This window comes from Hemitrygon akajei, chromosome 21 (genome assembly GCF_048418815.1).
Source record: "Hemitrygon akajei chromosome 21, sHemAka1.3, whole genome shotgun sequence".
Taxonomy (NCBI): Eukaryota; Metazoa; Chordata; class Chondrichthyes; order Myliobatiformes; family Dasyatidae; genus Hemitrygon; species Hemitrygon akajei.
The window spans coordinates 58,384,099-58,407,353 of record NC_133144.1 but is presented as its reverse complement, the minus strand read 5'-3'; the positions used below and the strand labels follow the sequence as shown (position 1 = coordinate 58,407,353).

At 46.3% G+C, this 23,255-nt stretch overlaps 2 protein-coding genes across 5 annotated transcripts in view; one reads left to right on the top strand and one right to left on the bottom strand.

The window, feature by feature from the left end:
- Positions 1–813: 813 nt before the first annotated feature.
- On the top strand, positions 814–6,154 carry islr2 (immunoglobulin superfamily containing leucine-rich repeat 2). 2 transcript variants are annotated; one of them, XM_073025505.1, is made up of 2 exons: positions 814–948; positions 3,079–6,154. In XM_073025505.1, the coding sequence occupies exon 2, from the start codon at positions 3,089–3,091 to the stop codon at positions 5,057–5,059; it is 1,971 nt and encodes a 656-aa protein (XP_072881606.1). In that variant the 5' UTR covers positions 814–948; positions 3,079–3,088; the 3' UTR covers positions 5,060–6,154. The 2 variants fall into 2 exon arrangements, with proteins under 2 accessions (XP_072881606.1, XP_072881607.1); XM_073025506.1 differs by lacking the exon at positions 814–948 and adding an exon at positions 2,255–2,662.
- Positions 6,155–12,752: 6,598 nt separating this feature from the next.
- The window catches only part of stra6 (signaling receptor and transporter of retinol STRA6), a 63,076-nt gene continuing 52,573 nt past the window's right edge, over positions 12,753–23,255 (bottom strand). For all 3 annotated transcript variants that reach the window (XM_073025503.1, XM_073025502.1, XM_073025504.1), the window contains 3 exons: positions 20,116–20,279; positions 18,835–18,972; positions 12,753–13,721 (listed from right to left, as the gene is read on the bottom strand). In XM_073025503.1, the coding sequence (XP_072881604.1) occupies positions 13,495–13,721; positions 18,835–18,972; positions 20,116–20,279 (529 nt within the window). In that variant the 3' untranslated portion in view covers positions 12,753–13,494. The remainder of the gene's footprint in view (positions 13,722–18,834; positions 18,973–20,115; positions 20,280–23,255) is intronic.

The following is a 23,255-nucleotide window of genomic DNA, read 5'->3' as shown; positions in this document are numbered from 1 at the left end:
TCTCACAGTTACTGCTTCTCACAAGCTTTTACACTCTGTCTTCCCTTCGCGCTGCTCTCTCACACTCTCCTCTCACACGTTCACAGTTTCTACATCTCTCGCCATTCACACTCTTTTCCTTTCACACACTCACCCTGTCACGCCCATTTACACTCCCTCCCTCTCACTTTCACGCTCCCTCCCTCTCACTCTCTCTCCCTCTCACACCCTTTCACACTCTTCCTCTCACTCTCTCTCGCTGTCACACCCTTCCACGCTCTCTCCCTTTCACATACTCTCTCCATTCTCTCCTCTCACTTTCACACGCTCTCCCTCTTACATCCTTGCACACTCTCCTCTCACACGTTTCACACTCCCCCTTTCACACCGTCACCCTTTCAACCTCTCTCTCTCACATTCTCGCCATCTTACACCTTTGACACTCTCTCCTTTTCAAACTCTCTCTCACACTTTCTCCCTATCCCCGTTTTATTCTCTCCGATTCTCCTACACGCAGCCCCGCTATCTCACTTTCCTTCCCTTTACTCTCGCTCACCTCTCCCCACACACCCTTTCACCCTCACTCACTCCTTCTGTCTGTCTCCATCACTCCCGAAGGCTTTTACTCTAACGAGGAGGCGCGGTACCTGGGCGAAGCCGCGCGTCCCCGTGGTTGTCGGGAGCGCGCTCGGAGATCCCTGGCAAAATCTGTCAGCTCAAGCACGGGCGTGCGTCCATCTGAAAACCTCCCCCCTCCAAAAAAAAAGCGGCGAAAATGCTGGTTGGACCCGACACGACCCCTGCAAGACGCGAGCTCACACTCTCCGGTCTAGAGCAGCTGGAACCTTCCGCCAACGTCTCGTCACTTTTACCCAGAAACGTGTAAATTACGGGGCCAAAGTCCGACGGCGTTCGGGTGTGTTCGGACTTCTAAAGCAACTACAGATTATCAATCTCATCATATAAGAGGTAAGATAAAAATTAAATTAATTCCCGTTTAACTCATGGGTAATAGTAACTAAAATGTCACCAACTGTAATACACATGCAAGAGTTTACAAAACACAAGCCCTTATTAATGTAAATAGAACTAAGGGGAAAAGTCGGCTGGAATTCAGTGTTGCAATTTAGAATATCATTCTGCTTACAGCAATCTCTCCCACAGAGATGCAGACATCTGAAACGCATATACGCATCTCAAAACGATGTTTTAATTAATATTTTATGCTGCAAATAATCCACACGTCTAAATCAGAATTGTCAACGAAATGTCTCGATTGTGGAATGAATCCGGTTTAACGCCGGCGTCTGATAAATCAGAAATGCATCGTAAATCCTCAAAATCGGCACTGTAAATATTTAAGATCCTCAGAATTAGATGCCGAACATTACTTCGATTGCAATTATCTGACGCGGCACAGAAGCCGTTTCATTTTGGAATAGAGCGTGCTGTAATTTAACAGTCTGCCAATCTCCTTTTGGTAACTCTCATTCCTTACACGAAATGCTAGATTGTCTGAAATCGCATTCTCTTCAAAACACGCAGAGTTGCAAATCAGAGTTCCCGAACTGAAAGTGCAAGCATTCTAGTTCATAGTTCCAAATATGAATACTGTTGCAGAGACAAAATTTATATAAACAACCCTGGCTGTAATTGCCAAAGAACTTTGATTCTCGGATTAACATTACCGAATTCCTCACTTGGCATTTATTTTTATTTCCTGATGGGGAAATGAATATAAAAATTATTTGTTTCTCGATTCTGTTGGGTCAGAAGATTGAATTTATTGCATGCTAATTTTGAGGATGTTTAGAACATCTAAATTCAGAGCTTACATTTCAATAAATGGGAAAATAGATTAGTTTGATTTAATAAAGTTAGAATCAAGTTTCTATACTGCGAGTTTCTATAGAATTTCTATAGTTGCGAGTGAATAGCTTTTGGAGTATGAGGATTCCTGTGCGGGGTCGGGGTGTGTGTGTGTGTGTGTGTGTGTGTGTGTGTGTGTGTGTGTGTGTGTGTGTGTGTGTGTGTGTGTGTGTGTGTGTGTGTGTGTGTGTGTGTGTGTGTGTGGTGTGTATCTGTAAGTATGTTTGCGTGTGTGTCTGTGTCTCTGTGTGCGTGTGCATGTGTGTATGTCTGTAAGTATGTGTGCGTGTGTGTCTGCGTGTGTCTGTAAGTGTCTCTGTGTGCATGTGTGTGTGTGTGGTGTAATGTGTGTGTGTGTTGTGTGTGTGTGTGTGTGTGTGGTGTGTGTGTGGTGTGGTGTCTGGTGTGTGTGTGTGTGTGTGTGTGTGTGTGTGTGTGTGTGTGTGTGTGTGTGTGTGTGTGTGTGTGTGTGTGTGTGTGTGTGTGTGTGTGTGTGTGTGTGTGTGTGTGTGTGTGTGTGTGTGTGTGTGTGTGTGTGTGTATGTGTGTGTGTGGTGTGTGCGTGCGTGCGCAGAACCCGTGTTGAGCACGGGACGTCGCGTGTGTTTTAATTAGATGTCATCACCTATTATTGTCGGGCTGGATGAGATGCTTCCCGGGAACCGGCTGCTTCTTGGCTCCAGTTCCTCGGAGAGACGTGGGACAGCCTCCTGCAGAAAAAAAACACAACAGGCTGAAGGAAATGTCCGAATTAAATTTTGATGGAGTGAAATAAGGAGACTGTATCCCACGGGTCGGGGTCCACGGATTTAAGGTAACCAGTTTGGCGAAGGGGAATTGTTAGAGAGGGCGGCGGGAGGCATGAGGGAAATTAATGCGGAAATCAGTGTGTGGGTGTATAGGCGGGATGGACGTGGGACTAATCAGAGAGGGCCCATGGAGGGAACGCCCCAGATGGGCCGAATAGCCGACAAGAAGAAGTATTCAGCAGGGCAGTCAGCGTCTATGGAGAGAGAGGGAAAGTGCAAATATTCCAGCGCAATAACTTTTAATCCTGATTGTGTCCTCTTATCTCTCCTTCAACGCTGCCTGACCTGACGAGTACTCCCAACACCTGTTTGTATTCCAGATGCCCAGTGCCCGTGTTTTGGTTTTGGGGTTGGGGCGAGATGTGCACTGAAAAAACACGTTGTCGCCGTCTGTGTGTGTTTGTGTGTTTTCTTTTCCCAGGGAGGAGACGATGGCAGACAGATTGGTGTTGCTGGGAGCCTGGTGTCTGGCTGGCTTCTGGAGCACTGTCCACGCCTGTCCCGAGCTGTGCATTTGCCAGGACAAATACTCCCACCAGTTCGCCGACTGCGCCTACAAGAACTTCGCTTCCGTTCCCGACGGCCTGCCCCACAACGTGACCACCCTCAGCCTCTCGGCAAACAAGATCAGGTCGCTGCTCCGGAATTCCTTCGTCCGGGTGCCTCAGGTCACGTCCCTCTGGCTGGCTCATAATGAAATCTCCACTATCGAAGCGGGAACGCTGGCGCCGCTGTCGCAGCTCAGAAACCTGGACATCAGCCACAACCAGATCGCGCGGTTCCCCTGGCAGGACTTGTACAACCTCACCGATCTGCAGCTCCTGAAGATGAACAATAACCTCCTGTTCGGGCTGCCCAGGGACGCTTTCTCCACGCTGAGGGACCTGCGCTCCCTCCGCATCAACAGTAACCGTTTCCGCACCTTCGAGGAGGGCACCTTCGATTCGCTCACCTCACTGTCCCACCTACAGATCTACAGCAACCCCTTCTCCTGTAACTGCCGACTGGAATGGCTTAAGGACTGGATCCACCAGGCGCTTATCTCCATCCCGGAGAAGCAGGACATCAAGTGCTCGGAGCCGCCCGAGCTGAATGGGACGGCCGTGGTCGACCTACCCCCACTGCAATGCTCGGCGCCCTCCGTCTACCTGACCTACCAGGGCAGCAAGGACAAGGCAGGCTTCTTCGAGGGCCAGACGCTCACCGTGCATTGCAACTCCACGGGCAACCCCCTTCCCCAGATCAGGTGGAAGGTGCAGACGGCCAACAGAGAGGTCGAGCTGAACGAGGCGAAGGTGAGAGAGGAGGGGAGGGAGTTGGCGACTGGGAAGGAAGACCAGGGGCGGCTGGTGGTCCTTAAGAATGGTACCCTCGTTATCCCCCGCCTGACCAAGTATGAAGAAGGACTCTACACCTGTCTGGCCACAAACCTCATGGGGAGCAACGAGTCCTCCCTGGAAGTGGTCCTCAGTCCCGCATCGAAGCGTGGCCCCGTTTACACCAAGGAACCCGCTCTGAGCCCCAGCACCACCCAGAGGCCGTCTGTCAAGGTCAACGCCGCCGGTTTGCCCAGCCTGCAAGGGATGGTCGGGAGTCCGGACCCGACCATGGGCGGCCTCCCGACCTGGGCGCCCCTGCCAAGCGCTCCGGACGCCCAGAGTTGCGTGAGGAGAGAGGGAAGCCGTTACATCTCCAACCACGCCTTCAACCAGAGCTCCCAAATGAAGCAGCACACTTTCGACTTCGGAGTGATCGCCCTGGAAGTGAGTGAGAACGACGCCAGGGTACAACTCACCCCCTTTCAGAGCTCGCCGAGAGTCAGGAGCCCGCAGATGCTGTACCTGTGCAGGGGCCAAGGAGCGGACGGCGCCTCGGTGGTCGAGTGGTCCATGATCGAGGCTGGGGTCAACTCCTACCGCTTCCAGAACCTGAGGCCGGGTTCCAACTACACCCTCTGCTTTACCTACACGGGCCTGGAATGCCAAGTTCAGGTGGTCTTCACCACCAGGAGGAAGATCCCGTCGCTACTGATTATGATCGTGGTCAGTTGTTTCCTCCTAGGCTTGGCCACCGTCCCCTTGCTGGGAGCGACCTGTTGTCACCTCATGTACAAGTACCAGGGCAAGACCTACAAGTTGATCATGAAGGCGCAGGCGCCGGGGAAAGTGGGGAAGGATGCGACCAGCCCGTTCGAAGCCGCCGCCTCCTCTCTGCACGGTTCGGCCCGGGTCTACGAGCCCAGCGAGGCAGGCGGGGCGAGCCTGGAGGCCGAGTCTCACGCCAAAGACAACCAGGACGAATTTGAGATCTGCTCCGAGTACAGCGACCGTCTGCCGCTCGGCGCCGAAGCCGTGGACATTAGTCAGGAGATCAACGGGAATTATAGGCGACCCATGCGCTGACTCTCGAGGCAGGGTAGCAGACGACCCGAGTCCAACCAATTCCACCCGAAATAATATTTTAAAAGCCCCCGTTTCCTCTACAAAACTCTGGACCTCCGCACGGTCGAATGGCCGTGGATTTTGTTACGATATCAGAATCCTACTGTTGATTTGAAAAACACACACACACACACACACAACATGGTTCGGGAATTAGAAGCAGTTATGACCAATTCCCGGTTCAAGGATGCGGGGGTAATGGAGAATACGTGAGATCAGCTGTCGTGAACTAGTCTTTGTCAGAGAAAAACATAAGGTGCTTGGTCTATACTCGATTGTCAACCCTTGTACAGTTCCGTGGGAAGTACTGTATGTCCTCACTGCCACCCTCCCTCCTCCTGCATTGATGTAGTGACGCTAATGTGTGTATCTCTCGGTGTTTACCAGTGCAATGTCCGCCCACTACACCGTCCACTGCAGATAGCACACTCCATGCCAACAGCTCCCGGCCCCCGTGTTATGTTCGGAAATTAGTCTGTGTAAATGGAAGTAGTGTTTGGTGTGTATACGGAGTGCATTAATGGGACCGGCCACTCCCTGAGGTGTACGAGGCTGTCGTGTTCGGTGTAACTGTCGAGCTGTGGGGCCATTGTGTGTGTGTGTGTGTGTGTGTGTGTGTGTGTGTGTGTGTGTGTGTGTGTGTGTGTGTGTGTGTGTGTGTGTGTGTGTGTGTGTGTGTGTGTGTGTGAGAGAGAGAGAGAGAGAGAGAGAGAGATGGAGGGGATAGGGAAAGTGTGTATGTGAGTGAGTGTGTGTGTGTGTGAGAGAGAGAGATGGAGGGGATAGGGAAAGTGTGTATGTGAGTGAGTGAGTATGTGTGTGTGAGAGAGAGGGGGGAGAGAGGAAGTGTATGCGTGAGAAAGAGAGAGATGGAGGGGATAGGGAAAGTGTGTATGTGAGTGAGTGAGTGTGTGTGTGTGTGTGAGAGAGAGAGAGAGAATGAGAGATTTTGAAACCTCGGCCAACCACTGTCCTGCCCGCCTTTGCCTCGCCCTTCGAAATGCGTTATCTTTGTATTCAATACATTAAAACAAAAACATAAAAGTTTATTTGGAACTAGTTGGAAATTTTCCTTGACAGAAAGAAATTGAGCTTGTTCCTGAGTGTGAGTCTTATTGGGATAAGAGTGACAACTCCTTACGTCAAGTCCTCTGTACTACCTCCCTGTTCCTTTCTAATCGACTCCAGCCTCTCGAGGTCCCAGCGCGCTCTCCCTCTTTACCTTCCCTGTAAGGAGCTTCACTCCATCCCGGCATGCCCTTCCACAGAACTGCCTCTCGGAGACATTCCGCTTCCCGAAGATGTACATTCCGTATAACGGTCTGGGGGTTTGGAGTGACACAGTAATACAATACCGAACCAGGCCCTTCTACTCAACTGGTCAGTGCCGCACCAAGATGCTCCTCCAAGCCCCGTGTACCTGCGTTTGACCCACAACCTTTTCCCATTCACGTACCTGTTCAAATGCCCTTTAAAGCGTTGTCAATGTTCACTTCGTCTGGCAGCTCGTTCCATACCGGACCATTTAAGTATTTTTTTTAACCAGCGTGGACACTAACTGTTGGTATCGATCTGCTCACGATCATCCTCGTTTAGAATCAGGATCAAGGTCACTGACCTATGTCGTGAAAATTGTCGTTTTGTGGTAGTACAGTGCGAAATAAACAAAATTACTATATAGTCATAACTAAAAATAAATACAGTAGTTCAAAAGAGTGCAGCGTTCACGGACCGTTCATACATTTGATGGCCGAAGGGAAGAAGTTCCTAAAAAAAACTTTGACGGTGAAATTTGCATATTAAGTCCCACCTAAATAAACAAAAGTAGTAATACAGTATTTGGCCTCAATATAAAATTACTGTATTTACGGAATGCATTTAACGGCGGATTTCATTATTCAGCATTTTACTTGTCGCCTGCCATTTGTAAAGCATCCAACAGCCGGGGACTGGGCTAACAATATCCCAGTGAAGGAACCGGAAAAAAATCTTAGTACATTACATGCCGGTGACTTGAGTGCGAAATAGATTAAAGGAGAAATGTTGGATGGGGCGTCACACACAGGATCCTTTTAGAAGGTAGTGTTAAACGCCTCAGGAGCGGCGGCCGTGTGGCTCTCGCCCACCCACCGCTGGGCTCTGTGTTGTCACCCTCCATCCAGGCTTCACTGCAAGTTAGATTTATCCCAGCTTCCCGGCGGGAGAAAGGCAGAGACATTCAGGACTGCCGAGCAACATCAGGGTTTGAGAGACATTGCAAAGAAACTGGCCCTTCGGCCCATCAACACCGTGCCGACCATCAAAATTTTCCATTTATTCCTCCCATATTCCCAAACAATCCCCCCCCCCCCATTCTACCCACACCTACGCACCAGGGGAGCAATTTTCAGCAGCCAATTAACACGCGATTGGTGTCTAGATTTATTTATTTATTCAGTTATTTTGAGATATAGCATGGTAACAGGCCTTTCCGGCTCATCGAGACCAATGACATCGATAGGACTAATTAATTGTGGGAGGGAACGGGAGCACCCGGCGGAAACCCACTAGGTGACGGGGAGTACGTGCTAACTCCTTTCAGACAGGGGCAGGAACTGAACCATAGGCCTGCACTAACCGCTACACCACCCATCTTCTTAACTTTATAATCTCTTCCTGCTGACGAACTAGGGCGTTTAGCTTCGGCGGATTATAACCATATAACAATTACAGCAGGGAAACAGGCCATCTCGGCCCTTCTAGTCCGTGCCGAACGCTTACTCTCACCTAGTCCCACCTACCTGCACTCAGCCCATAACCCTCCATTCCTTTCCTGTCCATATACCTATCCAATTTTTTTAAAAGACAAAATCGAACCTGCCTCTACCACTTCTACTGGAAGCTCGTTTCACACAGCTACCACTCTCTGAGTAAAAAAGTTCCCCCTAAACTTTTGCCCCTTAACTCTCAACTCATATCCTCTTGTTTGAATCTCCCCTACTCTCAATGGGAAAAAGCCTATCCACGTCAACTCTACCTATCCGCCTCATAATTTTAAATTCCTCTATCAAGATGATCAAACCACAGAGATACAGAAAGAAATCCCTGTCCCCCGCCAGTGGCAGTGACCGCTCAGCCCCCAAAATGAAAATGACCCTTTTCGGCATAGCACTGGTCTCTCCGATATCAATCACCACCATCTCTGTATTCCACTGAATCACCGCCCTACACAACTGCACATAGTTCAAAGTAAATTTATTATCAAAGCACATTATCAAACCTCGAGGTTCATTTTGTTGTGGGCATTCACAATAGAACAAAGTAATAGGATCAATGAAAAACTACTGACAAACAATGAATGGGTAAAAGGAGACAAAACTGTGTAAATACAAACAAACAAACAAATACTTATATAAATATCGAGAACATGAGTCCTTGAAAGTGAGTCTGTGGAATGAGCTCAGCATTAAGGTGAGTGAAGTTATCCGCGCTGGTTCAGGAGTCTGATGGCTGGAATGGGTTTAATTTGTCACCACAGGACAACAGAGTGCAAGGCTCCACTTAACCCATGTGCAGACTGCTTGCCAGTTGACCGCACTAATGGCTTCACTAAATGCATTCAGTGATTTCTCTAAATGTATTCAGTGCCCCACCCGACTGTGCGGAGGGAGTGTTGTCGTCAGAGGGCTGGCGTGACCAGTCATTTCCATTTAAATAGGTTTGAAAGATCCTCTACAAGGATTTAAATGAAACAGGTCAGAACCATTATATTATTCTGAAAGCATGGCTCGGGCTCGGGCTCGGGCTCGCCCGCGAGAAATGCTAGGCGGAATGGGGCGGGGGGTGGTGTGGGCTGAGGAAGGGCGATGTCAGGGGTAGTTTTTATGTATTTATTGAGATAGAGTGCAAAATAGACCCTTCCGGCCCTTCAAGCCACGTCCAACAATCCCCCGATTTCATCTGAGCCAAATCACGGGATAATTTACAATTTACTACCCAGAGAAAACTCACGCGTTCCCGGGGAGAACGTACACACTCCTCACGGGCAGGGGCGGGAATTGAACCTGGGTCACCTGTACTGGAAAGCCTAGTGCTAACCACCACGCTACCATGCCGCCTTTTTTTAAAATACGGTACAGTACGTACAGAAAATGGTAGCTACGTGGGGAGTACTGCCGGGGCCATACGTTGGAGACATTTAAGAGACCTGCACACAGATGAAATTTTAAAAAAAATTTGGAAAGATTAGCTTTACAGTATTTGCCGCATGCATATGGAAACAGGCTCCCTCAGGGCCCCAGTCCGTTTGACAGCCGGGGGCTGGGTTAACGTTGTCCTAGTTAAAGAGCCGAAACATTTTTCGTACTTTTCGTGATGGCGACTTCAGTGTGAAATGGACTAGAGGAGGGATGTTGCTCGGGACGGCACACGAACGGCCTTTAGGCAGAGATATTGTCCAGTTCTCGGGCTTCTACCTCTGGACTCACCGCTTTGGGTCTGGACGAACTGAGCGGGCGAAGCAACGTTCCAAGGGTGCTAACTCAAGCCGCTGAATTATACACAGCTGGTCCACCCCACCAAAGACCCACAGGATCACCGAGAAGCACCCACATACAGTTAGAGGAATGTGCAGGTACGCGCGGACCCAGAACAAAGAACCTTCAACTCGGTTAAAAGCTCATGCAGTGAATTCATTCTGCGTTTAAAGGCAGCGGTAAGGCATACATTGTGAAGCCCCATTTCTCCTATTGGGGCTGCAAGATTCAGAATGGGAGTTTTAATGGTAGGAGGCGGAGTAGTGTAGGGGTTAGCAGGTCGCTTTACAGCCAGTGTCCGACCCGGGTTCAATTCCCCTCGGCTGTCCGTACATTCTCCCCGTGACGGCAATGTGACAGCCTCTGGCTGGTTCCGTTTCTTCTCACATCCCAAAGACATCTGGGCTTGAGCTGGTGAGATGCGGAAATGCCATGTTGGCACGAGAAAGATGGCATCACTGATTTGATTCAAACACATTTCACTATATATTTCCATGTACAGTACACGACAAATGAAGTTCATCTTTTAGTCAATGCCAATTGCACATAAATCTCATTTTTGAATAGTAAGAGGAAACAAAAATACAAAATCTTCCAGTAACTACTGCCTTCCTCTCTTCTCCTGAGCATAGGTACATGGATGCAGGGGTATGGAGGGTTATGGTCTCAGCACAGGTCAACAGGAGTAGGCAGTTTGAATAACTCAGTTACTTTTCTATGACTATGATCCATCTTGCCCCCTCCCCCATCATCCTCTTTCCTCCCCCACCCACACACACACACACACTCCTTCCAAACTCCCCCTCTTTAATCAATTCTCCACCTTCCTCTGTCGGATTCTAACTTCCAGCTTTGTCACTTCCCAGCTTCTATCATTCCAAGTTACACTCCTCATTCATCTGTCCATCAATCCCGCCCCCCACCCAACACCTCCCAGCTCTTTTGCTCCACCCATTCCCATCTTTCTTTTTGTTGTCTGTCCGTCTCTCCCCCCACCCCAAACTATAGGACCAGATGAAAGGTTTTGACACTCCATTTCCCTCCACAGATACTGGGTTACCCACCGAGGTCCTCTCAGATTTTGTGTTACTCCTGCTGTCCGCATTGCAATCTGTCTCTGAAGAAAATTTACGAGTAACAGCGCAAGTGATAAAGTTAACAGTTTAAGCCATTAACCTTAGATGGCATTAACCGGCAGGACTATACATAAACAAATGGAACAACTGTTTTTACATTTGTTTGGCTAATGAACCAGATAGGTCCTAGTCTCTCAACACTTCCTAAGACGGAGAATCCAAGCACTGAACCCTCCTGTATCAACATGAGCTAGCATTAACCGTTCATTGTACAAGCACTCAGTGTGGAATTGAAGGGTACAGTAAACCCACTTCCCCTTTATTTACCCGCAGTCTTTTTCATTCTTTTTGCTTCATTTACCTGAACTTTAGTTGTAAATAGAAATTGGCCTGGGAGGAATGAACGTTTAACAGATAACTTACAAAATGCTCTCCAGAACAAATGTCACACGAGTGCAGGAGGGGACTTTAAATTCCTCACTTGATAAAATATCATATCTTTATACCCTGCCTGGTTCTACAAGTGTTCAGACAGCTGAAGAGTTTAATGTTCTAAAGATTAACTTTATGTCACACGTACATCAAAACAGTGAAATGTACTGTGTGCATCCACGACCAACAGTAAGGATGTTCTGGGGGTGGGCTGCAAGTGTTGTCATGCTTCTGGCACCAAAAAATATTCCCACAACATACTAATTTGGAATGTGCGAGAGAACTGTCGGAAGAAACCCATGTGGTCACAGGGAGAACACAAAACTCCCTACAGGCTGCAGCGGGATTTGAATCCCAATTGCTGGCACTGTAAGCATTACACTAACTTATGCTGCCCTATTATCCAACAATTATTAAGATATGGCATACAGTCCTTGGTTACTGATTACATTAAAATCTTCTGTAGGGCTTTCACAATTTCACGGAAGATTATGCTGATTGAAAGAGTTCTTATTTGTCAAATCTTTGCAGTCATAAAACATAGTCAAACCTAAAATGGTCCAAACCCCTTCCTTGGAAGGTACCAAAGGTGTGCACTAACACATAATACGTGGCTCCAGTTTCTGAAGTACAATCCCAAATGAAGTCAATAGATCTGAAGTAGAGGAAAATTTAAATCAGCCATTTAGCACAGGAACAAGCACAAATCACCATTCCGGGAAGCAAACCTATTGGCGGGGTTTCAAGTAGCATCAGCTTTTGGAACGTAAATATCACCAGCAGATGAGTCCATGCTAAATGCAATGCTTAAACCCTCTGATATTCTTTCAAATCCAGCTCTAGGCCTAGCAAAAGAAATTTCACTGGGATTGTTCCCACCTTTAAGCAATGGTGTTTTGTACCTCTTGTACCACATTTGCTGTCGGTTGTCCATCAGATATGACAATGACAGGAAACCTAAGCAGGATAGTTTTTTTTTTACAAAGGGGAAAGCATTGGGATAGTTTCACTCTCTCGAACTCAGAAGTCTGGGTCCAGTGGCATGAGTGGTCATCACAGTTGGGGTCTTCCACGGAAGGCAATGACTTCTTCCGTGCCTCAGCATGCCCTTGGGGCATGCAGCATTGTAGACCGTTGGATCTCACTGTTAATCTCATCTGTCCAGTTCCCCAGAGCTGACTTGTCCCTGTCTCACTGGGGTCCATGGCTTCTGGCAACTCTCACCTGGTTTAGCCTGTCATAGGGGCGGACGGGGGTCTGGTTCTGTTACATGCAGACGGTATAAAGTTCATTGAAAGAATGCTTAGTGACACCTCTAAATCAAATACACCTGAGACAAGTCACAGACAGTGGACAATCCACTTGTGCATCAATTCTCACTGTCAGAAGAACAATTTGCAGGAATTCTAAACTGTTTTAAGTGTTGAATGGGTCAGGAGACCATATCATTGGCAAGAGTGCTGAATATAGAGATTAAACTGTTATCTCCACATGCCAGTTTACCCACTAAAACAAATCATATTGATGTCTTTCTGGAGGCAGAAACAGACTGCACATCACAGTGACCTTTGGCAAAGATTCTTCTAAAAAAAAAAATCACCCAACATCGAAAGAATCAGCCTACAAACACAGTGCATATTATATGTACTTGTTCAAAAGTGTGTGTGGATTAAACTCATTTATTTTAAACATTGAGGCTAACAGTGAGAAATTCACAAATTTTTCATCATTTTTGGTACTTTAAAAAGATTTCAATTTTGTACATTATCAGATTCAAAAATAAAATGAAGCTTTATATTTTAAAATAAGTATACCTATAAGAGGCAACATTGGCACAGTTCGATATACCTCATTGGCAACATCATTGTAAACAACTTCAAACTGGCCCACTTTAATTCACAAAATCTGACAGCTAGAAAGAAATCAAAACAACTGCAGATATTTGAAATTTAAGAATGGTGAAATACTCAGGTCAGGCCACATCAGTGAGAACAGAAAGAGTTAACATTTCTTCCCCTGGGTGTGATGTGACCTGTTGAGTACTTCCAGCATTTACTGCTCTCATTTAAATTAAAGGCATACTGGAAATTTGCAACCACTAATAAATCACCCTAATATTGACAAATCGGTCAGTAAATGACGACATATTGTTCCTTACAATATTGAATATGGCAGATTTGAGGAAGTTCAGAAACAGCCCACTGAGCTACCTAGTGGTTTGTCCCTGCAATTACACCAAGCTTTGTCAGGAAATCAGACCAGAAGTTGTAACAGGAAATAGCGGCCCCCTACAAACAAGTTCGCAACCTACACACAAGATTTTTAACCAACTTGCTGGTTTAGATTATTTGCATCACCAGATTCTTACACGACCCTATTCCTTTTGGCATAGCTCAATTTTAACAAGGTCATCTGGGGCCTGCTTGCAGGCAGCGCTAAGTTCCCCATTGGTAACCAGATCATTAGATGTGCAAACTGCTGCCTTCCGGGAACTAATCAACGCAGGATTGTTCAGGAGGGTGAACATCAGGGACCATCTTGCTCGTATGCGTTTGGACTTCGCCGTCTTCTTGGACGTCTGATGGGGCACCAACTGAATCCCTGCAGAGAGCATCAAAACAAAGGCATTACCACAATGGTCCAAGCAACTACACAACCACCTGCAAAACCTCCAATGGTTTAGGCAGCCGTCGGTTGGATGGAGCCCAAGTGCTTCTGTGGTAAATACTAGACTGTCACTGCAGCAAAGAGGGAGGAGACTGACTGCATTAAATTTATAGTCAAAATGATGCACTAGCATAAACAAATCAGACCACAGTATATAGAATAGTACAGTCCCTTTGATTCACAATGTTGTGCTGACCATTTAACCTACTCAAAGATCAATCTAAATCTTCCCTCCCACATATCCCTCCATTTTTATTTCATCCATGTGCCTGAGAGACCTTTAGTACACATCTGACCCCACCACCACCCCCCGGTATCACTTCACACACACCGATCATCATTGTTGCATGTTCTGTCATATGAGATAGGTGATGCTGGTCTTCCAATCTGTCTTAACCATGATTGTACATGGCAAATTTTCCTACAGTTTGCCATTGCCTTCTTCTGGACAGTGTCTTTACAAGATGGGCGACCCCAGCCATCATCAATACTCTTCACAGATTGCCTGGTGCCAGTGGTCACATCATCAGGACTTGTTATATGACCCAGCTATTCATATGAACCCCTCCAATGGCTTCATGTGACCCTGATCTTGAGGGGGGAGGGGAGGGCTAAGCAGGTGCTATACCTTGCCCAAGAGTGACCTGCAGGCTAGTAGAGGGAAAGAACATCTTACACCGCTTTTGGTTGCAACACATCTCACCCCGTCACCCAATGCACCCACCACTGCGTATGTGAAAAAAAAATTACCACTGACTACCTCTCCCAAGCACCCCCCATACTTTACTTCAATCACCTTAAGGTTCAAAGTTTATGCTCCCTTGCATTACTATTTCCATCTTGGGTGGGAAAAAAAGTCTCTGGCGATCCATTCTATTTATGCTTTTCAGCAAGTCACCTTTCATTCTCCTATATTTCAAAGAGAAAAGCCCTAGCTCTCGCGACCTATCCTCATAAGACATGTTCTCTAGACGAGGCAGCATCCTGGTAAATCTCCTCTGCACCCTCTCTAAAGCTTCTTCATCCTTTCTTTTAGGAGGCGACCAGAACTAAACACAATACCCTAAATGATTGCCTAATTATAGTTTCATAGGGCTGCAACATTTTTTTGTGGTTCTTGAACTCAAACCCCCAACTAATGAAAGTCAACACACCATACACCTTCTTAACCACTCTATTAACTTGCATGATAGATGTGAACCCCACAATCCCTCTGTACCTCCATACTATTGAGAATTCTGCCATCAACCCCATAGAATTAGTATAGATGTACAATATTTAAGAAAGTGTCCTATCAATGCTCAGGACATGAAGGTACCTGGTGGACAGCAGACTCAGCTCAGAATGGTTTGAATCTCATTAAAAGTTGAGAAGGTGATTGTGAAGAGAAAGATAGAGCTTAATTTCATGGACTGGAATTTCTAATTCTTTCAGGCTTCAGCTCAAAGAGAAACCACACCATAAAGACACAGGAGCAAATTACACCATTCGGCCAGTCGAGTATGTTCTGCCATCCCAACATGGCTGACTTATTCTTCTTCTAAACCCTTTTCGCCTGTCTTCTCCCTGTAACCTTTGACACCCTTACAGATTCCTGAACCCAACTTCAAAAACAAATGGTAACGAAGAGTAACTACGGTGAAGCGTGTTCCAGTTAGATGCTCCAAATTCGATTGGTTTGGGAAGAACGTGATGCAAGGACAAGTCCAGCTGCAAGATTGTTTAATGTCATCTCTAGTACAAACTGTAAAGTATAATAGAATTGCTACTCTGGATCCAATGCAGCACAAAAAAAACACAAGGAACACAATAATAAAAAAAAAATTATAAATATGTAAGATAGCTTGTATACGATACACTCCTTGATTATACGTACACAAGGCGAATCTAGGTGCAGGACCCTACCATTCTGTCAGTCACCTTATGTACAAAGTAGTAGTGGTTGGAGGTTGCAGTGGGTGTGAAATTGTTGATCAACCTTACTTCTTGGGAAAGGTGTATGTTTTTGACTCTGATGGTCCTGATGTGGATGCTACGTAGCCTCGTCCCTGATGGGAGTGGAACAAACAGTCCATGAGTAGGGTGGGTGGGATCCTTCATGATGTTACTGGTCCTTTTCTGGTACCTTTCTGTATAACAGACCAATGATGTGGGGGGGGGGGGGCATGGTGGTTGAAAGCCACGACAAAATCCCAAGGCTTGTTCAGTGAATGGCAAAGCAAACTCCAGCAGGACCAACACCAGACACACAGACACATGGTCTGTATTGTGCTATACTGTTCTTTTCCTAGAACCCCAAACTGCTCCAATCCGTGTTGCACTGTTCAAATTATAAATATCTGATGGCTTAATTAAAAGCAGCAGAGGAACTTAATGATTTAATTCATAGAAAACAGTGCCACGTCTAGCAGAACTATGCTGGTGCCACTTTTTATCTGAATATCTTTGGAAAGTTAGAGTCCACTTCCATCATCTGTTCAAGCAGCACATCACAGACCACCAACAACCCGTGTGAAACATTTCTCAGTTTATTATCCGTAAAACTGCTGCTTAACTGGCCCAACTGCAGAAGAAACTGATTCTCACTCTAAAGCAACTGCAACCTCTTCTACTCCAAGGAGAAGAAGCACGGCCTTTTTCATGTGATCAAACTTCCCCATCCCAGGGCAGTTAAGTTACCCACTCTGCTCCCTCACCACAACCACAAAACTTCTCTTGGAATATATGGTCCGTAAAACTGAGCACAACCAGCAATTATATATAAAAAAAATTGTTAAAAGCTATCAAAACATTGGTTAGAAAATCATAAGCAAGGGATTCTATAGTAACTAGAAATACAGAGCAACACACACAAAATACTGGAGGAACTCAGCAGGTCAGGCAGCATCCTCAGAGAAGAATAAACAGTTGATGTTTTGGGTCAGGACCCTTCGCCAGGACTGGTTAAAACTTTGGTTAGGCTGCACTTGAGTATTCGGTGCAATTCTGGTCACCTGGAAGGACGTGGAGTCTTTCAAGAGGGTGCAGAAGAGTTTACCAAGATGTATCATGATTAAAGACCACAAGGTTGGACAGACTTGGAACACAAACAAGAAAAAAAACTGCAGATGCTGGAAATCAGACTAGGATTGCTTCCTCAGGAGCTGGGGCTGAGAGGAGACCTGATAGGAGGTTTATAAAATGGAAACACTTTTGTCTATTTATCCTTTTTCTCCGGGTTCATCCATTCATCATGTGTCGTATGACGTGGGCGATTACGGTCTTTCCATGACCATGACTGTTCTTGGTAAATTTTTTCTTTCAAAGTGGCTTGCCATTGACTTCTTCTAGGTAGTGTCTTTACAAGATGGGTGACACCAGCCATCATCAATACCGTTGAGAGATCACCTGACTGGTGTCAGTGGTCGCGTAACCAGGATTTGTGATATGCACCAGCTGCTCAAACAACCATCCAACACCTGTTCCCCTAGCTTCATGTGACCCTGATCGGGGCGGCTAAACAGATAGTACACCTTTCCCCAAGGATGACCTGCAGGCTAGCAGAGGGAAGGAACACCTTATACTTCATTTGGTAGAGACATATCTCCACCTGCCACCATCTTTTCAGGGTAGAAAAGCCAAATACTAGAGAACATGCATTTAAATGTTGGGGGGGGGGGGGGGGGAAGAGTTCAAAAACGAGATATACAGAGCGGTTTAAAAAAAATATAAAATAAAAATACAGTAATGGTGCCTGAACAGGCTGCCAGTAGGTGCACGATAAGGAGATGTAGACAAGTAGTAGCAGAGTTTTTTTTTTGGGTATTTGTACAGATGGTCTTTTGCCACTGGTTGTTTGTCAGTTTTTGTCAGAATTAGATTTAATATCACTGGCATGTGTCATGAAAGCAGCAGTACAATGCAATACATGATAAATATAGAAAAATATCATTACAGTATGCATATTAAATAGTTAAATTAAAAATTGCTAAAACAAAAAAAAAAACCAAGTGTATCAGGCTCATGGGTTCAATGTCCACTCAGAAAATTGGATGGCAGAGGGGAAGAAGCTGTTCCTATATCACTGAGTGTGTGCCTTCAGACTTCTGTACCTCCTTCCTAATGGTAACAATGAGAAGAGGGCATGTCCTAATTGATGATGGTCCTTGATAGTGGATGCCACCTTTCTGAGTCACCGCCCCTTGAAGATGTCTGGGATACAATGGAGGCTGATACTCATAATGAAGCTGATTAATTTTATATATTTCTGTAGCTTCTTTCGAACCAGTGCAGTAGCGTCCCCCTCACCCCACCGGACGGTGATGCAGCCAGTCAGAATGTTCTCCACAGTTCATCTGTAGAAGTTTGTGTTTCAGGTGACAAACCAAATCTCCTCTGACTCCTAATGAAATCTAGATGCTGTCATTGTGTGTGGTTTTTAAAAATTTATTATATTGTATTTGTTTGTTCTACTGTGAATGCCTGCAAGAAAATGAATCTCAGGGTAGTACATTTACTTTGAATTTTGGTGGAAACAGATTGATACTGGTGTTTTAGAGACAGGAATATGTAGGGAATGGAAGGGGTAGGGAATGGAAGGGGTAGGGAATGGAAGGGGTAGGGAATGGAAGGGGTAGGGAATGGAAGGGGTAGGGAATGGAAGGGGTAGGGAATGGAAGGGGTAGGGAATGGAAGGGTATGCATTATCGGGCAGAAATAAAAGAGATTGAGTTTAATTCAGTATCATGTTCCACACAGACATCGTGAGCTGTAGGACTTGCTCTATGTTCTAAAGGCTTAGGCCTATTGTTGCTGGTGGAAACCATACAGTCCCATCCAAAGCAGAAGTTAAACTCTGTCCTGGTTTATGCTTTGAATGGGGCTTAGAAGCACTTGAAGTTGTCTATATCTAGATGGAAGAGGCTCTTCCCAGGGCCCATCAGCAAGCTTTACATTTAAGAATTCCAGTCCAATGGCCTGAAACTGTTTGTTTTTGCAGAGAGTTGGTCAGCACTAACATTTTTACAAGTCCCACCCACCCACCCCACCAACACCACAAGCGACTGACCTTCCTCTTCATTTTTCCTGTTGTCACCTCCACTTAACGGCAGGCTCCTGGACTGAAGGAGGAGAGCGCAGAAGACTTTCATCAGCGGATGGGACTGGCTGACCTCTACCAACAGGAAGCCTGTGTAACTCCGATAGCCTGCCATCGACAAAGAAAGCACTGATGAAGTGCATCAGCTCAAGGTCAACTAGCCATTACAGATTACACAGGTGCACAGACACGAGGCATGTTCTGATCGCGGAGGTGGAGACAAGAAACCCGGCATGTGGTCTCTGGCACCTTTCCTGTCCCCTAGTGCAGAGTGTGTGACACTCACAGGCTCACAAGCATTGGAATCAGCAGGAAAAGTGAAATGCTGCACTAAACACGCACACAGGGGAAAAAGGGCACAATTAGCAATCTGGGCAGCATCTGAGGTAGAAACAGAAATAGATGTTTACAAAGATGAGAAAAATCTGCGGATGCTGGAAATCCAAGCAACACACAAAATGGTGGAGGAACTCAGCAGGCCAGGCAGCCGAGTCGGGCCTTGGCCCAAAACGTCGACTGTTTACTCTTTTCCATAGGTGCTGCCTGGCCTGCTGAGTTCCTCCAGCATTTTGTGGGTGTTGCCTCGATGTTTACGAGTAATGACCATTACCAGCTTCTGCAATTTAAAAAAAAGGAAATTTACAAGAAAAAGTTTGAATTGCATTAGGCATCCAGCAAGAACCCTTGACAAGACTAGCACATAACATCACAGCATAGCACAGGCCCTTCAAGCCCACATTGTTGTACTGATCTAACCCACTAAGATCAATCTAACTCTTCCATCCCACATAGCTCTTTACTTTTCTTTCATCCATGTGCCCAAGAATTTAAGTATCCTTATTACATCTGCCTCTATTCCCACCCCCAGCAGGGCATTCATGCACCCACAACTCTGTGTAAAGAACTTGCCTCTGACATCCCCCCTATTCATTCCTCCAATCACCTTAAAATTATGCCCCTTTGTATTAGCCATTTCTAGCCAGGCAAAAAGTCTCTGCTGTCCGCTCGAAGTTTGCCACTTATCATCTTACACACCTCCATCAAGTCACCTCTCATCCTCTTTCATTCCAAGGAGACAAACCCTAGCTTGTTCAGCCTGAAGACATGCACCCAGCATTCTGGTAAATCTCCTCTGTACCCTCTCAAAATCTTACCAAGTCATTTAGGACAAAAAACTCCACTTGCATTACATTGGCAGTTCTATGGAACAGTGAAACAGAAACACAATCTAATAGAAATAAACTAAATTACCTGGGTCTAATGATTCCACACCACGGTTTAGAAGGCTCAGATCCAGTCTACAGAAGTGAATGATGTTGAAGGTCTCTGTGATGATTATCCGCCACACTCCGGCAATACACCCAATCAAGACATTGAACATAAACAACAGGTATGTGAAGATATATAGGCTTCGTCTACAAAAGAAAGATTTGATGTTTTAGTTAAAATTAACTTTCATTCTCCATGAGCAATTGCCTCCTTAGCCAGCTTCAAGATATATCCAGTCTCAGGTTCTTGAACCACCAGGAGATGCAGAGGTCAGAGGTCCCAAACCACCAGGTTCAAGAACAGTCATCAGGTTCTTGATCTGATTTGCATAACCTGAACCCCAGCTCAGCAATGGAACACCACCGACCATCTCTTGCGCTACCATCGACTTGTCTGTATCTGTTTTGTTTCCCTCACTGCTCTTTTTTGTCCTTTCTCTTCACTGCCTTGTAAAAATTGTACATGGCTGTGACCCTGCTTTTCCATCACATTGTACCCCGTGACCCCGCTTTTCCATTGCACTGTACCTCACTACACTCATGAGAATTTACTCTGCTTGGACACCCAAAATTCAAGATTTATATATGCCCAACAATAAAAAAACATAATGAAGTGCACTGTTTGTATCAACAACAAACAAACCCAAGTGGATGCTGGGATAGCCTGTAAATATTGCCACACATTCAGGCACCAACACAGCACGCCACAACATCTGGCAGGACAACACAGAACACCACAAACAACACACAGCAACAGCAAAACAAGCCCCATTCCTTCTCCTACCCACACACATACACAGTTCTTTAACACCAGGACTGGCCACCACCTTCGACCTCCAGTGGACTGACTCAGGCCTGCCTATAGTGAGCTTCCCCTTCCCCCGTGGGGTCGTAGAGATGCACACACTCTGCTCCAGTCAACAGGCCTTGACATCCAAGTTGACCCGGAGGCCTCAATCCTCCACACAGATCCCAGGGCACATTGATCACGGATCATTAGACCTAGAACTCTGGGCTTGCCAATGACAGGACCCCAAACACTAGGCCTTCATCTTACAGTCTCACCAATTTGCAGATTTAGGGGGTTGTTGGAATTCATCCTCCTGTCTGCATGGAATTCTGAATTCAGAACCGCAGATTACTTGCTGACCAGTGGGTGGGTGGGGGGAGGCCTTGTCTCCCCTCTGCTGGCTGTACACCTGACATCCAACCACAGATGTCCCGTGTCTGCATCGTTGGCCTTTGAACGCTGAGTGAAGACAGACTCCAGCCTGACCTCTAATTCCCCCTACATCCCTGCCCCTAAACCCTAGCCTGACCCCCAACTCCCCTGTCCCCAAAACCATCCTTACAGTCCCAAAATAACAAAAATAAAAGCAACCAAATCTGAGACATGACTCAATGGAGGTCGGAGCTCAGTGTCAGTTTGGAAATCCCAGCCTTACTCCTGTAACTGGTGTATCAACTGCACTGATGAAACAAGGGATGCCTGTGTAGGAGTGGGAGAACCAGTATTCAACTGGCTCCAGGGCTTCACAGCTGTCTGCAGAGCAGCCAGTGAGCAGGAAGTATGCTGGATGAGGTGCATAGTTCACATCAAAGGCTGTGGAGGAGAAACTCCTTGTATTCTGCCTGGGTGGCAACCAACCTGATGACTCGAATATCAGTTTCTCCTTCCGGTAAACAAATCCACCCCACTTCTATTCTTCACTCTGACCATTTGCCTCTTCTCACCTGCATATTACTTCCCTTTGGGTCCTCCCCTCCTTCCCCTTCTCCTATGGTTCACTCTCCTCTCCTATCAGATTCCTTCTTCTCCAGCCCTTGACCTCTCCCACCCACCTGGCTTCACCTATCACCTTTCAGCCAGTCTTCTCCCCCCCCCCCACCCACCTTTTTATTCTGTCATCTTCATCTTCCCCCTTCCTTCTCGGTCCTGAAGGGTCTGGCCCAAAACATTGACTATCTATTCATTTCCACAGATGCTGCTTGACCTGCCGAGTTCCTCCAGCATTTTGTGTCTGCTACTTTAGAAGCTCTTGCATGATTTCTGGGTGAATTCTGGGCCAGGAAATATCATGAACAGTCACACTGACTACCCTTCAAGGAGCATGCTTTGTCACATCTCTTCTCACCAAGCTGATCCATGAAATACCCCAACACCTCAGAGTTCGGAACCAGAACAACTGGGGAAGAGTGTTAACCATGGTGGCACAACTACAACAGTTCAATCAACACAAGGGTTCCCAAACTTTTTTTTAAATGTCATGGACCAATATCACATCTCCAAGAGGACCACAACTTTCTCACTGGGTTTGGAGTCTCCAATGACCCGGAGAGCTATGCTGGCTGGAGTCAGGGCTTTATGCTTTGGCTCTTGTTAGTGTCACCCATGCCAAACAGGTCAAAGGTCAGAGGCCAAACTAAGAGTAGTCCACTGGTCATCCAGGTTCAGGGGTTCAAGCTCAGGGCTGACAACCCTGAATGGTCAAACAATATTGTTACAGAAACAACAATGAAGAATCTTTTTACACCTGAGAGTGATGGTATTCTTGAGTCTCTGCCTGGGTCTTGCATGACCGACAGCAGTGAAAACTGAGTGGAAGCTACTGACACGGTGAAGGAAGCTCTGAACTCCAGAGATGGAGGACCTTCACTATTGCCCTCAATGCCAGCAGTGTAATGGACAGCAAGTACCAATACAATTATGCAAGGGATCCATGAACCCCAGGCCAGGAATTCCCGAATATTATACCCTAATAATTCCAGTATTAGGGTACAGGTTTCCCCCCGCTATCCAAAGGTAGAGCTATGAAACCGTTTGTAAGCCGAAATGTCGTACAGCGAAGAAGCAATTACCATTAATTTATATGGGAAAAAGTTTTGGGTGTTCCCAGACCCAAAAAATGACCTACCAAATACCACAAAACCTAAAATAACACTAACATATAGTAAAAGCAGGAATGATATGATAAATATACAGCCTATATAAAGTAGAAATATTGTATGTACGGTGTAGTTTCACTTATCAAAATTGGGAAGATAGCGAGCCAAAATCAATTTGGAGAGAGAGAAAAAACAAAATCCTCACGAACACGCATGTGCACATACACGCCTATGCAC